This window comes from Rhipicephalus microplus, unplaced genomic scaffold (assembly GCF_043290135.1).
Source record: "Rhipicephalus microplus isolate Deutch F79 unplaced genomic scaffold, USDA_Rmic scaffold_15, whole genome shotgun sequence".
Classification (NCBI taxonomy): Eukaryota; Metazoa; Arthropoda; class Arachnida; order Ixodida; family Ixodidae; genus Rhipicephalus; species Rhipicephalus microplus.
In genome coordinates, this window is record NW_027464588.1 from 968960 (window position 1) to 984005 (window position 15046).

The 15046-nt window shown below is 44.1% G+C and overlaps 1 protein-coding gene across 3 annotated transcripts in view; it reads left to right on the top strand.

Moving 5' to 3' along the window:
• LOC119174268 (SIDL trafficking protein particle complex subunit 10) overlaps nucleotides 1–15046 on the top strand; it is a 97072-nt gene that overhangs the window by 19482 nt on the left and 62544 nt on the right. For all 3 annotated transcript variants that reach the window (XM_075883108.1, XM_037425107.2, XM_037425108.2), the window contains 6 exons: nucleotides 690–889; nucleotides 3046–3229; nucleotides 5652–5763; nucleotides 7519–7697; nucleotides 11505–11579; nucleotides 14208–14468. In XM_075883108.1, the coding sequence (XP_075739223.1) occupies nucleotides 690–889; nucleotides 3046–3229; nucleotides 5652–5763; nucleotides 7519–7697; nucleotides 11505–11579; nucleotides 14208–14468 (1011 nt within the window). The remainder of the gene's footprint in view (nucleotides 1–689; nucleotides 890–3045; nucleotides 3230–5651; nucleotides 5764–7518; nucleotides 7698–11504; nucleotides 11580–14207; nucleotides 14469–15046) is intronic.

Genomic DNA, 15046 nt, shown 5'->3' on the forward strand with positions numbered 1-15046 from the left:
GAACCATGCACCGTCCCTATTTGCTCGTCTATATTTGCTAACTTAAACGCTTAACTGGACGAAACTGTACAGGGTCAAACTATGTGATGTTGCAGTAGCCTGGTGAGGTGGTAATTAAGCGCTCACTTTTTGTTGACGATTTTCTCATTGATTACGAAAAATGGTAGTCTTCCTACTGAAGTCTAATCTATAAGTGTAGTTTAACATGATGTGCCTCTATGTTGCCTCATTTATCATTTTTAAATCTGATTCTGTGAAAAAATTTTAATAGCCACTGTAGGCTTATGTTTTATTGGGACATCCTTAAACCTAAACGTGTCACTTGCTGTCTTTGCAAAACATGTGGACATTTTAGGAATCGAAACATAGACAAATAACACGCAAAGTTGTTTGTGTATCCAGGTGTATCCAGTCTCTTCGTTCATGTTCTTTATAGCATTTGAACACTCTTGACACATTGATGTGACAATGTGAAAAATGACTGAGACGGATGAAAAAAAGCAGGGGCACAGTGTTGTGTCTGCTTTTTTTCCTGTTCTTGTCCTGTTTTTCTTTTTGTATTGGTCTTGTCAAGATGCATTACGTAATAGTTCGTGAATGTGCTCTTCTGTCAACATGTTCTGCTGCTTACAAAATAGATGCGTCTTGAGTTCTAGCCACACTCGTGTCCCATCGCCTTTCTTTTGCAGGACCTGGAGGCATATCGGTCTCGGGTGCGAGATGAAATTATCGAGTGGATGTCGCAGCTCAAAGAAGCTGGCATCTACGACTGGATGCTGGTCGCCGTGGAGCCGACTGATGCGCGGCGTGCCAACAAGGCCAAGCTCCTCTCACGTGCGACTGTGTATGACCGCATGCGCGCCGACTTCCCCAGCAAGACTTTTGACCGGTTGGTTTGGTTGGGTGCACCTGATACACTTCTAAATGGGGGAATATGAATAAGACTCATCCCAGGAGTGTCATTATGACATGGGTGGAAAGCTAATTCGAAAGTGCTTGGATTAGATGAATAGTGAATTTGAGGTTTGTCGCAAATAGTGACTTGGTTGAACAATTTTGCTTTTAATAGTTAGGATAGTATGTATCACGTGTTACAGAAAGAAATGATTATTTTACAGTGATAGCATTAAGGAAATGTTTACCTAGCCAGAAATGTACACAGTAAGCAGTTAAGAAGGTGGCTATGGGGATAGAGTGCCAATCGCTTATTCAGCTGAGCAAAGCTCAATAATATATAGTCATGAGATAGCACAGCCATGTCATAATTGGCTTCCTATTAAACAAAAAATACAAGGCTCACGTTCTTGTGCTATGCTTCATATATAACTCTACCTTAGTGGTTCTTGTTCACTGAGATTATAAAAAAATATTACATAAAAGCACGTTCCCGTCTGTGTAATCCCACAGAATTGTCACTAAACGTGCTTCGTCATTTTTTGCTGCGTGAAGCGCCTCAAGTATTTCACCCGCCACTTGTTGTGAGTTTTGCCCAGAATCCCAATTTCGTCATGCGCCTGCTCGCAATTGCAGTATTTACAATGAAGGGCCAAATTCGACCCATTTTCTTTTCCTAATTTTCCCAAGCTGTGTTGTTTGTGCGCCCCGTCCGGCTTATGTAAGCTACAGGTAAGGGGTTCGAAAGGCCATACATTAGCACCATCTTTTGTGTATGCTGAGAAGCAAAGGAAATAACGTCTGCTCAGTCTGAGGATATGTATTTAGATGTATCAGAAGTTGCATGGAGATGGGAGTCACTTAGCACTTGGGGGTGTCCCTGTTAGGCCTCACTGTGAGTCACTCTGAGTCATGTTTTTTTTTTCTATGCTATATAATGATCAAGCACTCAGCTGAACTAGGCTGTTTGTCGAATAGGCCTGTAGCTGTGTTTTATGGCATAGCTTAGCTAACATTGAACACTTCAGATATTAGTAAGCTTCTGTGAATACTGAATTTTAGGTTCGAAGCGAATTCGAATAGTATATATATATATATATATATGTATTGTAAGAATTCATTGGATGTCATCTTCCTCATCTGTCAATAGCCATCATCACTCTTCGCCCGTTCCTCTTCATCATCGGCGCCATCTTGCTGTTGCTTGAAATACAACGGTACAGCTGATGCTTTACTCAAGCAACAGCAAGATGGCGCCGATGATGAAGAGGAACGGGCGAAAAGTGATGATGGTTATTGACAGATGAAGAAGATGACATCCAATGAATTCTTACAATATATATATATATATATATATATATATATATATATAATCACAAATTATTATGAAAAAAGGGCATATTCATCATGACCAAACTAACCTGCACAATATTTTTCAAAAATTGAAACAACTTCTGCGCAAAGGCCCTTTTTCTTTTGGCATCAAGGAAAGGGGCAACAGTTTTGAATAGTAGCAGGATTTCACTTTCGGTACAGTCATTGTGATAGCCAGTAAAATATGCTACGTTTTGAAATTTCCTATACTTAAAGCATATAAGTCGGTGTAATGAGCTTATAAACTGAAAAAAACATACACACACACACAGAATCGATGTGAGTGTAATTCTTCATTAAAACCTTGAAGTGGGGCTTCGCTGCTGTGATGATTTTCTTTTGAAGATGTGTTTTGACTGCTTAGCACCACTTTACTGCAGTGAAACCACTTTTACATGCAGACTAATACTCTTGGATAGGTGCTTTCACGGCTTAGCACCCCTCTACTGGATTGAAACCACCTTTACAGAGTGTTACAAGCAGATTAATATGCACCTATTCGTTCGTTTCGAATAATTAGAAATTTTTAATGATTCAAACTCAATTAAAAATGAATTCAGATACTGCATTATTCGTTCGAATATTTGAATCATTCGAATGTTCACACAAGCCTAGATATCGGTAAATTCAATCAAACGCTGTAGCTTTCAGTGGTTGAATTTATGTTAGTCTACTGCATGCTTAGTGGTGATTCACTGAGCATGCCTGCTCATTCCTCATCATCTCGCCTTCGTCACGTTGTTGCCTTTCAACATGCACTGCTTGTCTGCCTTGCAGGTGTGTACAGGTGTCAACAGACTCGAGCGGTTCGGTCGGTGTGGCAGCGCTTCTGGGGCGTCTGCGGCAGCTACTGTTGCACGCCACGGGGCGCCATCTGGGTCGTTACGAGGAGCTCATACGGATGCAGCGGGAGCGGAGAACCGCGTCCCAATGGTCTTTCCTGCACTTCTTTTTCCTGCAGGTACGGAGACAGGTAGTTAGCATGCAGACACATTGGAACCTGTTGCGATTGCTGGGCGTGATTTGAAGATGAGACGCATAAGCGCGAAAGGAGTTTTTACCTCTGTCACACGGGCACCCGTGAACACCGTCTAACTCTCTCGTACTTTTGACAAGGGAGATGCAGTCCATTCCTTATGCAAACGAAGTTAAATGGAGCATTTTGCAAAGGAAGTTCGGCGATCTCCTTTTGCAGCGAATAGAGGTACTCTCGTCTTCAGTAGTCTGCAGGTCGGAAAAAAATTTCTAGCACTATATTGCCGCAGTGAAAACCATAATGCATTTTGGCAATATTAAATGTTCTTTCGTTTCAGTACTCATACATAACATGTGTCTTCACACACATACATATACACACACACACCAGAGTGCAGCTACTCTCCACATATATGCCCTCTACATGGTGTTGCGCGAGTTGGGCCACAGGATATTTCTTCCGTGCGCATGGTTATTGTCGTCGTCGTGCTTGCGTTTGTACATGAGAGGAATGACTGACAGCGCTGCATCATCGTCACCTGCTGAAGACGCAGCACAGTATACAGAAAACAATATGTGTGCTGACGAGGCAAGCAAACACAAGAACTTTCGTACACAAACAACTAGTTGTAGAGCACACTGTAATTGTAAACAAACATTGTTAGGCAGAATGTGGCCAGTGTCACTGCAAGCATCACTACATTTAGCGTATTCTTTTTCATTTGAAATAGTCTTTAATGCTATGTTTGCTTCAGACCTACTGAATAGTGTGCGTCTGTAAATACTGCATAACGAAGATTCACAAAAAAAAGCAACTATAGATGAAATTTGGATACTTCTGCAAAAATCAAACAGCACCGGCTGAGCTCCTTGGGGCAACTATTGTATTTACTCGCTTAATCCTTGCACTCGCATGATCCTCGCACCCCCCACATCGCCCAACAAAAATACAACTTCTTTTTTTCCTCGAGTAATTATCGCACCCCCAAAAACTGCCGCAATAATGTCGTCTGCTCGTTCCAGCCACTGATGATAGTGACGTGTGTCATCTGGCGCCATCTCTTAAGCATCAAGCGTACTATTACTGCACGGAGATTCAATCCAATTCAAGCCAAGCCAAAGTGGCAAGTGCGCGTTGCGGCGTGTTTTGTATGTTGTGTTGGTAATCTTGTGATGTTACGGCGCGATACTGAAGCTACACGACTGCTTTCAAGTTGAAAGTGATAGATCATGCACTAAACAACGACAACAGGGCCGCCAGTAGGCCCTTAGGAGTCTACGAGTTTTTTGTTCGCTATTGGTGACGGCAGCTGAAAGCCACCAAGACGCGTTGGGCCTGCCGTGTGCCTAAAACTGGGATTGATTGTAAACTTTATTTTTTTCAGAAGGAAACTATGAACGATTCTATTAAATAGCCATTAAGCCAATACTGACGTCCTACGTTTACCTTTTGAGGGCTCCTGTTGCGCGACGAATGCTACCGCTACGGCCGCAACACCCACAAGCTTTGCGTATAATGTTCTAATTCTCGACTATTTGCTTGCACTTTTAGTGTCTGAAATAAATTTTGCCTTGTGTTGAACCAGTGCTTTTAATGTTGAGGTAAGTTTTAATTGGTACTTCTGAAAGCTTTTCGTTAGTTTCTGGTGTGAGAATTCCGATTCGCGGCCACTTCGCTTGCTTTTTTTGCACTGTACGCTTTCGTGGAAAGTTTTCTCCGCATAATTCTTGCACCCCCAACTTTGCATCGGTTTTCCGCCAAAAAAGTGCGAGGATTATGCGAGTAAATACGGTATTACAACCTTGTCAATGCCGTGTGACACTGCCACAACCTCCATTTCCGTCGAACTCCCTAGGGGAGTTTCATGTTGACGGAGTTTAACAGAGTTTGGTGGTGGCCGTGTGACAGGGGTATTAGACTAGTAAAGGAGTTATCTTAAAGATATATTTTCATTTATTTGACAAAAAAAAGGAAAAGAGCTTATGTTTCTAGTAGACTTTAAAACGTTCACTTTCAGAATTTCGCATCACAACATGAGTGCCCATACATCAGATGAGTGTGGTTCAGGGATTTGTTCTGCTGCTTAGCCGGAGGTCACAGGTTCGATTTCCGATTTCTGTGGCTTTGTTTCAGGGGTGGCTGTAGGCAGAGTGCTTGAGTGCCTAACATTAGGTGTATTTGAAATCGCCAGGATTATCAAAGTTAGTTTTCAGTGTACCTTTGCATGCCAGTTTCCTGTCTTCTGAAAAGAGGCTGAGGTAGATTTAGCCTATAAAAATTATCATTACATTGAAACAATCGCAGTTAATTGCTGAGGCTAGGCACAATTGGATCACACCAAGTACAGTCTTCACTTTGCCACGATGCACTACTTGTCTACATCCGGAGCCCCGTTGTTATTATCCAGGAGGAGCTAGCGTTTGTGCTCGAGGCACTGGGACTGTACGACGAGGCCCTGGTGCAGTATGACGAGCTTGACGCCCTGTTTACGCAGGTGGTCATCAATTCGGCCAGTGGAGGTAAGTGTCTTTTAGTTTATTTCTTATTTTGTTTGTCTCTCATGGCACTTGACAAGCACGGACAAACTTTGAAATTTTGGTCTTGTGAGCCAACTTAGTAGGTGGCCTGTAAATGCTGCTGGTGGCAATGCAAAGAGGGAAAGAAAAAGTGCGAGTTGATGAAATCTAGAGAACCTAGAAAGGACTCTGGTATAACTAAAGCACAGTAGAGAGGCAGTAATATTTTTAGTCCACTAAAATACCACTTGCAAGTTGATTAGCACTTGCTTTCATTCTCATGTTTATTCTTTTCTATCCAATGTGATTGGCATGCCTGTTGCCTCTGATCATGGACTAAGTGAACTATTCGTGAGCTATTCTTTAAAGTTTTTCAGTAGCTAGATCGTTGCGCTGCTGAGCTTACAAGAAGCGGTTTGGATTTCCAGTGAATGCAGCCACACTTCAGTGGAGTGCAATGCGAGTGTTAAAGGACTTCAGTTCATCAAAATGAGCTCAGTCACCCCACCATGGTATTCCTGCTTATTATACCTTGGTTTTGGCTAGTAGAGACCTTGAATTTATCCTTGTTCCAGTATTCTATACTTCAAATATTCGAAAGGATATTACAGTACCTAAATTCACTTTGACGTGAATTTTAAATATTCAACATTTTTAAGTACTCAAAATGAACAAAAAAGCTTGCATGTAATCCTCCTGTAAAGTTGGTTTCATTGTAGCTTGGGAGTGCCAGGAAGTCATTTGTGCGTGCCTTGTTCCAGTTTAAAAAATATTTGGCAAGCTGGTTGAGTCATGACAAATATGCTCATTTTTTATAATGTTGAGTGATGCATACTACTTGAACCATTCGATTCGAAATTATTCGACCAAATCACTGTTTGCTTAACCTAAAACGTACTATTTGCTAGGCTTGTGTGAGTAGTACATCATGGGTTCAAAGCAAATTCGAAGGGAATAGTGATTTTGGTGGAATAATTTCAAATCAAATTCGAATAACATGTATACCTTGAATTATGAAAAAAATGGGTGTATTTGTCATGACCCAACTTGCACAATATTTTAAAAAAAATTGAAACAATGCCTGTGTGATGCCTTTTTTTTTTTTGTGCTTCAAGGGAAGGAGAAACAACCTTGAATAAGTAGCAGGATTTGACTTTCAGTAGAGTGCAAGTGATAACCTGTAAAAGTTCAAGTTTGAAATTTTGCTATACTTAGAGCATGTAAGTCAGTAGACGAGCTTTTAAACTTAAAAATGAATCGATGTGAAGGAAATATCTTCATTTTAAATTGGGGCTTTGCGACAGTGTAGATTTCCCCTGGGTGTGTGTTTTCACGGCTTATCACTACTTCACTGCAGTGAAACCATCTGTAAAAGATATACGCACAGATTAATATATATTTAAATATGCATTTTCATGGCTTAATATCGCTCTACTGCAGTGAAACCATCTTTACAAGAGGTTACATGCAGGCCATACATTTATTTATTCATTCGCTTCGGATACTTTGAGATTTTCAATAATTTAAATTTGAATAGAATTTAAATGCTGTAATAATCTGAATGTTCGAAGCATTAGAATATTCGCACAAGGCTACAATTTGCAAATCCATGCTGAATAAAATTTTTTTATTTGGGGACAATGTTGTGCCAAAGTTAAATTTTCGCAATGCCACCCAAACGCATAACCTTCGATTTGTGGCACAAAATTCACTCGTGTTGTGCTCCGGTGTGCCAACATGCTGCTTCCTGTGCTGCAGAGATGCCCGAGTGGCTGTGCCAGTTAGCGCAGCTGGGCTGCGAGGCCTGGGGAGGGCTGCGGCTTGGCGTAGACCCCGCCCACAGTGCCGAGCGACAGCTCCTGCTGCGCAGCAAGGGTTCCCTGCTGCAGCTGCGCAACTACCTCTTCTCCCGACAATGTGCCCTGCTTCGACTGCAGGTAGTGTGCGCCACCACACTTTTTGCCCATTAGTACTGGCAATCTGCCCGTATTCATTGCCTGTCCTCGTTACATTTGATGAATTTATTCAAGATGAGTTTTGTTTATGGCGTGCATTCAGTATGAGTACCGTTATGTGTGATAAAACTTCAAGCAGAAAATGATGCTAAAGCCAGCATTCCGTCAAAGCAACCTTCTTAATCAGAGTAGCAGGCACTTGCACCCCTGATGCAGACAAGTTATTGTATCTTCAGAAGTAGTACCTGATACAAAAATGTCGTGATGCCTCGGCAAGGACAGGTCTAGTGACATTTGCTGTCCAACAGCTTCTCATCATTTTAGTCCTGCACTTTTCCTTGTTCTTTTGTATTGTGTATCTCGATGCATGAAATATATACGTGTGTCTCAATGTCAAGGACTGTAAGGGCTAATGCTCATTCTCTTTTAGTTGACAGGCATTGTGACAATGCTTACCTAACCTTCCTGTCTCTTTATTTGATGCCCTCTCATAGAAATGCTGTAGCTGTGCCTTTATTATTTGCAGAAAGGTTACTTTTTACTAGTGCTGGTTTGTGTTATCTTTTCTCACACGTGTCATTTGTTGTGTGGCTAACCATTCAAGAACAAAACTATAATAAAAGCAGAGAATGACACAGAGCTGCACATCAAAGTCTTGCAGGCACAAGCTGAGAGTTGCTGAGTGAATGCTAGGTGTTGTCATAGCATCGCACCGCTGCAAACCTTGTAGTTTCACCAAGCTGTGTCACATGTCTGCTGGTGAAAGTTTGCAAGTTTGTTTCTCCTTATTTTCTCGCTCCCAAAACGTTTTCAGTGTGATTTGGATCATGTAAATTGGTTCCTTGGTTTATTTTGTTGCTTTAGCTTTATGCATAGTGGAGAGCAACACAGAAAAACTGCTTGATGAGTGGACTTTACTACTTAATGAGCAATAAAAACATGTATGATTGTGTTCTGGCTGCAAGCATTTATCAGTAACGGACCAGACTTGTAAATGACATATATTGCCAAATTTCATGCTGAGTTATGTGTAAAAAATTGGTCAGGGAATACTTTGAGTGCCACATGGTGAAATTGAGCTTGTGTCCAACATATAGCGTATTTACTCATGTAATGAACGCACTAACACAACTCCAACTTCAGTCGCCAAAATATGGATATTTTTTTTCCTCGCGTAATAAACGCACTTCCTACAATCTCCGCTGCAGTCTTACTAATCGACTTCTGGTGCCTCCTTGCTTGTTGGATCTCCTCCATATCTTATTATAATGCCGACACGCCGTGGTGGTCTAGTGGCTAAGGTACTCGGCTGCTGACCCGCAGGTCGTGGAATCAAATCCCGGCTGCGGCGGCTGCATTTCCGATGGAGGCGGAAATGTTGTAGGCCTGTGTGCTCAGATTCGGGTGCACGTTAAAGAACCCCAGGTGGTCAAAATTTCCGGAGCCCTCCACTACGGCGTCTCTCATAATCATATGGTGGTTTTGGGACGTTAAACACCACGTATCAATCAAATTGTAATGCCGACCCCCCTTGGTCACCTTGGCTCGCTCTCTCCCCTCATTCGCCCGCTGACGTGCGCCATAGTTTACTTCTTTATATCTATGCGCTGCACGTCTACTGTCTTTTTACAGCGAAAGCTGTTATGCGATCACTTTTAGGGTCACGCGAAGTTGTTGCTGTCCGCCGCTGCCGCCGCCGCCGGTGTTCGTAACCACATTGTGCGAAATTAGAAAAGAAAAAAAACCTTGCACTAATCACACAGTAGGGCTTGAACCAGGGTCCGCTGGTTGGCAGCCCAATAATCTACCTCTGAGTTACTCTGGTGCTTGTGACTTGTTGTCAAACTTGCCTTAGGCAGGCATGACCTAGCACCAATGGCACTGTGGGGCTTGAACCCAGGTCCGCTGGGTGCCAGCCCAGTATTCTACCACTGAGCTACACTGGTGCTTGTGACTTGTTGTCAGACTTGCCTTAGGCAGGCTTGATGTCTAGAAAGCAATCGCATAATATGACTTATAAAGCATTTTACAACAGTGAAAGAAGAACCAGTCGTCGCACAATGTGAATAGCATAACGAGTAGGCCGTCCAATACTCTAAACCATCACGAAAGCTTGTTGTTGTTCCCTTATTAACTGTGGCACATACACACTTCAGCCATGAATCTTCATCGTCATCAGCCACTGCATGGACAATTGGCACAAAATTCCTAGCAGGTGTTTAGCAGATACCATGCTTCTCAGAAGAATGACGAAAAATAGCATAGCGAGTGCTGGCCTATTACCCAAAAGTTTATTATTAATGTCCTAGTGGGTACCAAGCAAGTGTGCTTGTAGTAGTTACCGAATGAGTGTTTTGAAAAGGCTCTGAAAGGCTGCTCTTCTGGCTTTGGATGTGACTGTGCTGCGCCTACCACGCAGGCCTGGCGTATTTTAATTATCAATATGCCACAGCAGGTTTCGCGAACGATGTGAGTGTAGAGACACACAGCTGACAAGCACACAGAGAGCGGAGGTCACGAAACTGCCTGCGCCAACCTACAGTCACTTCCAGCAAATACAAAACTTTAAAGCCCAACCACATGCATGCAATTTTCGAGCGACGACAACTGCATTTGCTGTTGCTATGGCTGTCGTGAAGGGCCCTTCGTCGCCATTGTGTCGCAGGTTTCTGAAAAACCAGAAAAAATCGACTGTTGCCCAGAGAAGATCGTCACTTTTTACATAACATGGAAACATCCCTAATTCTCGCTTCGGTTGCAATTTTCTCTTTGTGCTTGTTATCCGTGCGTACCTCAAGGAAGGCAAGATATAGGCTACCTTTTCTTTAGCAACTTCTCATGTGGACAGTGAGGCGGCGGCTGCATTTGTTGCTAATATTATTATTCATGGTGCGCTTTGATGCTTTGGTGGTAGCTTCCTGCATTGTTAGTTACTTTCTACAATGTCAATGCCGTTGTCGCGATCGTCGTGTGAGGTTGCCGTGAAGTTGGCAAAGTACATCATAGCGCACGCTTCTGGGCGCCTCTCGAGATCACAGCAGATTCTACTGTTGCGGTTAGTTGATTGGGAGGAAAAATGGCCGCAAAGCGCTTTTATGTCAAGTGCGGGCGGGGCGGACACAGCTTGGGAAAGATAGCGTCATCAACCACCCATGATGAGTGAAGTGCAACAAAGAAGCTGTATCCAAACAGTGTTCGTGCTCGTCGATTGCAAAAGGCTAAGTGACCAAACTTTTTTTTGCATTACCGCATTATTTTCTCATCCCAAAATGTTTTAATAAAATTTGCTCCGCATTATAAACACACCTCCAACTCTGCTTCGATTTTTTGAGAAAGAGTTTGTTCATTACGCAAGTAAATACAGTACACTATGCAGAACTAGCTGTGGCTTTGCTGTCTTAGAACCGATGTACTCATGACGTGCAGTTGAGGATTGCGGCAAACAAAGACAGCTTCCGACGGGGGATGCAATCGTGGGACATTTATACTAGTAAATGCTTACACACAGCAGAACTTGAAAACTTTGTTGGACCACGAACCCAAGTGAGTGGTATGTGGTTCTCTTGTTTTTATATGATGTTAACGGGGCCAGAAAAACTCATATAATTTTTGGCTTTATATATGTGAATACAAGTCACAAGCAGTGGCACATAAAAGTGAATTTGAGGATTGGAGAGATCAGACAACTCCAAGATGACAATATTGTCCTTCTCTCTGTTTTTAGAAAAAGAGCCAAATTTGCAGCATGATTATACTTACGCGCATATTGATGTGCATTCTTATTTCCAGAATCGAACATCCGAGATGGCATCCCGTACCCTCTCGTTCCTACACAACACCGTCCACGAGCTAGGAATACTGGAGGTGAGGAATTCCTTTTGCAAGATGTGCTACAGTACGAACGCTCGCATGTCTTAAGAAGAGCATGGGTGAAAATTGATGGTGTAAATATGCCTAGAAAACTGCTCTGTACGCACTAGTAACAGGTGTGTACATTTGCGCGCAAGGACATCACATGCGCTTTTATATATGTTGGAGTGTCAGTAACCCAGTGAAAAAGGTATAATTGCATCTGAAGCAAAAGGTTGGGCTAGTTGCATTCTCTTGTAACTGAAGTTAATGAATTTTTGGTCATTTTTGGATTCTTCGTAGTTCTTTTGGCTGTATGAGTGCCATGGGAGTGCTGTCGTGGACATGAGTTTCTCATGGTGTAAGCTCTCATTGGCTCACAGGAGTGCCTTGGCCTTTCCGAGTGGTTCAAATAGCAAACATGTTGGAATGTGTTTGTGGCTGACCACTGGTGCTGCTGTCGAGAACATCTACAGTCAAACCTCAATATATCGAACACGGATATATCGAATTATTGCCTATATCAAACGGTTCCTATATCACGCGGGAAATCGCATGCATTATTGATTTTTTATTTCGAACAAAGTTTGACATATAATGGATATATCGAACTCAGCCGCCCCAAACCGCCCGCGCTCTATTGACAGGTGGCGAGCTTTCCCGCAACTCTCGAAAGTAGGGGTAGAGCGGCGGGCATTTACGAATGCTGCACACATCGATGGCGCCGAGAGCGCCACTTTAACGTAGCGGAATACGCGCGCCGCAGCCTTGCGGTAGAGGTTCTTGAATGAGGAAAGTGAAGAGAAAAGCGCGGAGCTGTTATTGTCTTTCAATACAAAGGCACCGACACGGCCTCGCGCGCGGGAAGGGGGAGTGGGAGGTAAAGATTGAGGAGGAAAGTTTAGGAGGAAAAGGACGCAGACGACTGTCTCGGACATGGCCCGTGCTGCCGCCGGGAAAGAGAAAGCAGTCAGGCGAGCCGGCATGGGCGCACCGTGTGCGCGCTTTACACCCGGACTCACGCTGCAGCCTTGCAGCTTGCAGTCGTTGCAGTCTCTATGGTGTCAACGGCACACTGCGCACTTGTTGCAAGCTCCTCCCCTGTAGCATCGGCAGGCATCGGTCGTTGTGCTCGCAGTGTTCGTGCGTTCGGAGTTAGGCCTGTCGCGCGCTGTGGTGCGCGCTGTGTGCGCTCTGTGTCATGGGCACGCCATGTGCGCGCTTTACACCCGGACTCACGCCGCAGCCTTGCAGCTTGCAGTCGTTGCAGTCTCTATGGTGTCAACGGCACACTGCGCACTTGTTGCAAGCTCCTCCCCTGTAGCATCGGCAGGCATCGGTCGTTGTGCTCACAGTGTTCGTGCGTTCGGATTTAGGCCTGTCGCGCGCTGTGGTGCGCGCTGTGTGCGCGCTGTGTCATGGGCGCGCCATGTGCACGCTTTACACCCGGACTCACGCCGCAGCCTTGCAGCTTGCAGTCGTTGCAGTCTCTATGGTGTCAACGGCACACTGCGCACTTGTTGCAAGCTCCTCCCCCGTAGCATCGGCAGGCATCGGTCGTTGTGCTCGCAGTGTTCGTGCGTTCAGAGTTAGGCCTGCCGCGCGCTGTGGTGCCCGACAGGCCTAACTCCGAACGGCGGAGCTCACGGATGTGGAGATTGTCGCCGAAGCTACTGCTGAGCAGTCAAATGAAGACTCTGCCGAGGTGGATCCCGCAAGCGCTGATGGTGCCCCGCTCCCGACATCAGCTGAGGTCATAGCTGCCTTGGCCCTTGTGCGCCGTCACTGCGGCGCGATTGAAGGCACTGGCCTATCACTTATGGATCGCCTGGACTATATTGAGGACGCAGTCGTCAAACACGCCATTGCCAACAAAAAGCAGGCTACTCTTTTTCAATATTTTAAACCAACACAATAAATACTATGTTTGAATCTTCAAGTGAGTATTTACTGCACCACACTTGAACGGTTCGTTGGTTGTTTTCAGCAAGCTGTTGACGCATTTTTTTCGTGATTTTTTTATATAGAATTTTGGGTGTATCGAACTGTTTCGCGATCGCCACGCCGTTCGATATATCGAGGTTCGACTGTATGTTATCGGCCCGACAGGCGCACCAGTTGATGCACTGTTCCCTTGCTGCTCGCCCTAGTTCACCCTAGTTCATTGCTACTTGCTCCAGTCTCATGTTTCTGACAGAGTGGTAAGGCTGTCAGATTTGATGTTTTCCAGGATAGCGCTCTTCAAGAATGTCTCACCAAGTTCAGTATCTTGATCCATTTTATTTGGAAGGCCTGTGCCTTCGCTTATTGTTATGTTTACAGTTAAACCTTGATAGAACAACTTCATACAGGCACTGTTATTGGTAGTCTATTGAAAATGGGGTGTATAAATCTGAAAGAAGTAAAGTAAAAAAAAAAGACAACTTGTTACCGGTCGGGACTGAACCTGCAACCTTCAGATAGCTCGTCCAATGCTCTACCAGTTGAGCTACAGCAGTAGTCAGCCTCCTGTTCACTTTATGGGGTATTTTTGTGCATGTAAACCTGGGATGGTTAGCCAGCGCTTTTTTTTTTTTGCCAGCCGGCAAATAAAAGTGTTTAACCTAAGGTAAAACAAAAAGCTTGCCTTGTCACTGCTCCTAGTTGACTACACCGCCAGGCGCAGTGGCTTGCTGGGTGTTCACCAGCTGCCTAGAGGTGCTGTCTGCATGCGAGGGTGATGGCCCAGCAGAAGAAGTGGCACCTGCTGCCAACGCCACACCGTCACCATCGCGACAGGGAGAGAAGCAGCAACAACCAGTGCAGCTGCAGCAACAGCAACAGCCACAGCAGCCGTCTACCATGGTGAACGGTGCAGCATACTCCTTGCACACTGTGGGGCTGTGGTCCTATGCCAGAGAAAAGGCAAGTAGTGCACCCTGTGACAGTCTGTTGATAACTATCATTTCCAGAGTAAAACTCTAAAGTTGTCAGGTCGAAGATACTGTTTCAAAACGGGCCTCGTCTTTTGTTGCCAGAGCAAGAATGATAGACGAGCCCTCACGTATAATTGTTGGCTATTTGTAGCCAGATTGAAACATGTCTCACTCGACCAGTTCTGTTCATTTCTCATGCCTATCTCCTTGTGAGCCTCCATCTATTATCAACTTCAACTACTGTTTCATGTTTTACAAGTATTTTCAGAGGAGTTATAGGAAGGCACTACGTGTATTTCATATTCAATCTGGTAAAGTTATTTTTAAACTATTAGTTGCACCATTAGTTCTTGCACCATTATTTGTGCACAACTAGTTCCATGCATATGGGCATTCAGCTCGGTCTTGAAGGTGTCAATCGGTACAAGAGTTGGGCTTGTTCCCTGGTCGAGTCTCATAGGTACACTTTTGGCTAAGAAGATGGTACTTACGGAGAGTTGTTATGATGTGTCAAAATCATGCAGTTTTAATAAAAATCTTATTTACCAAAGTCAACATGTAGGGAAT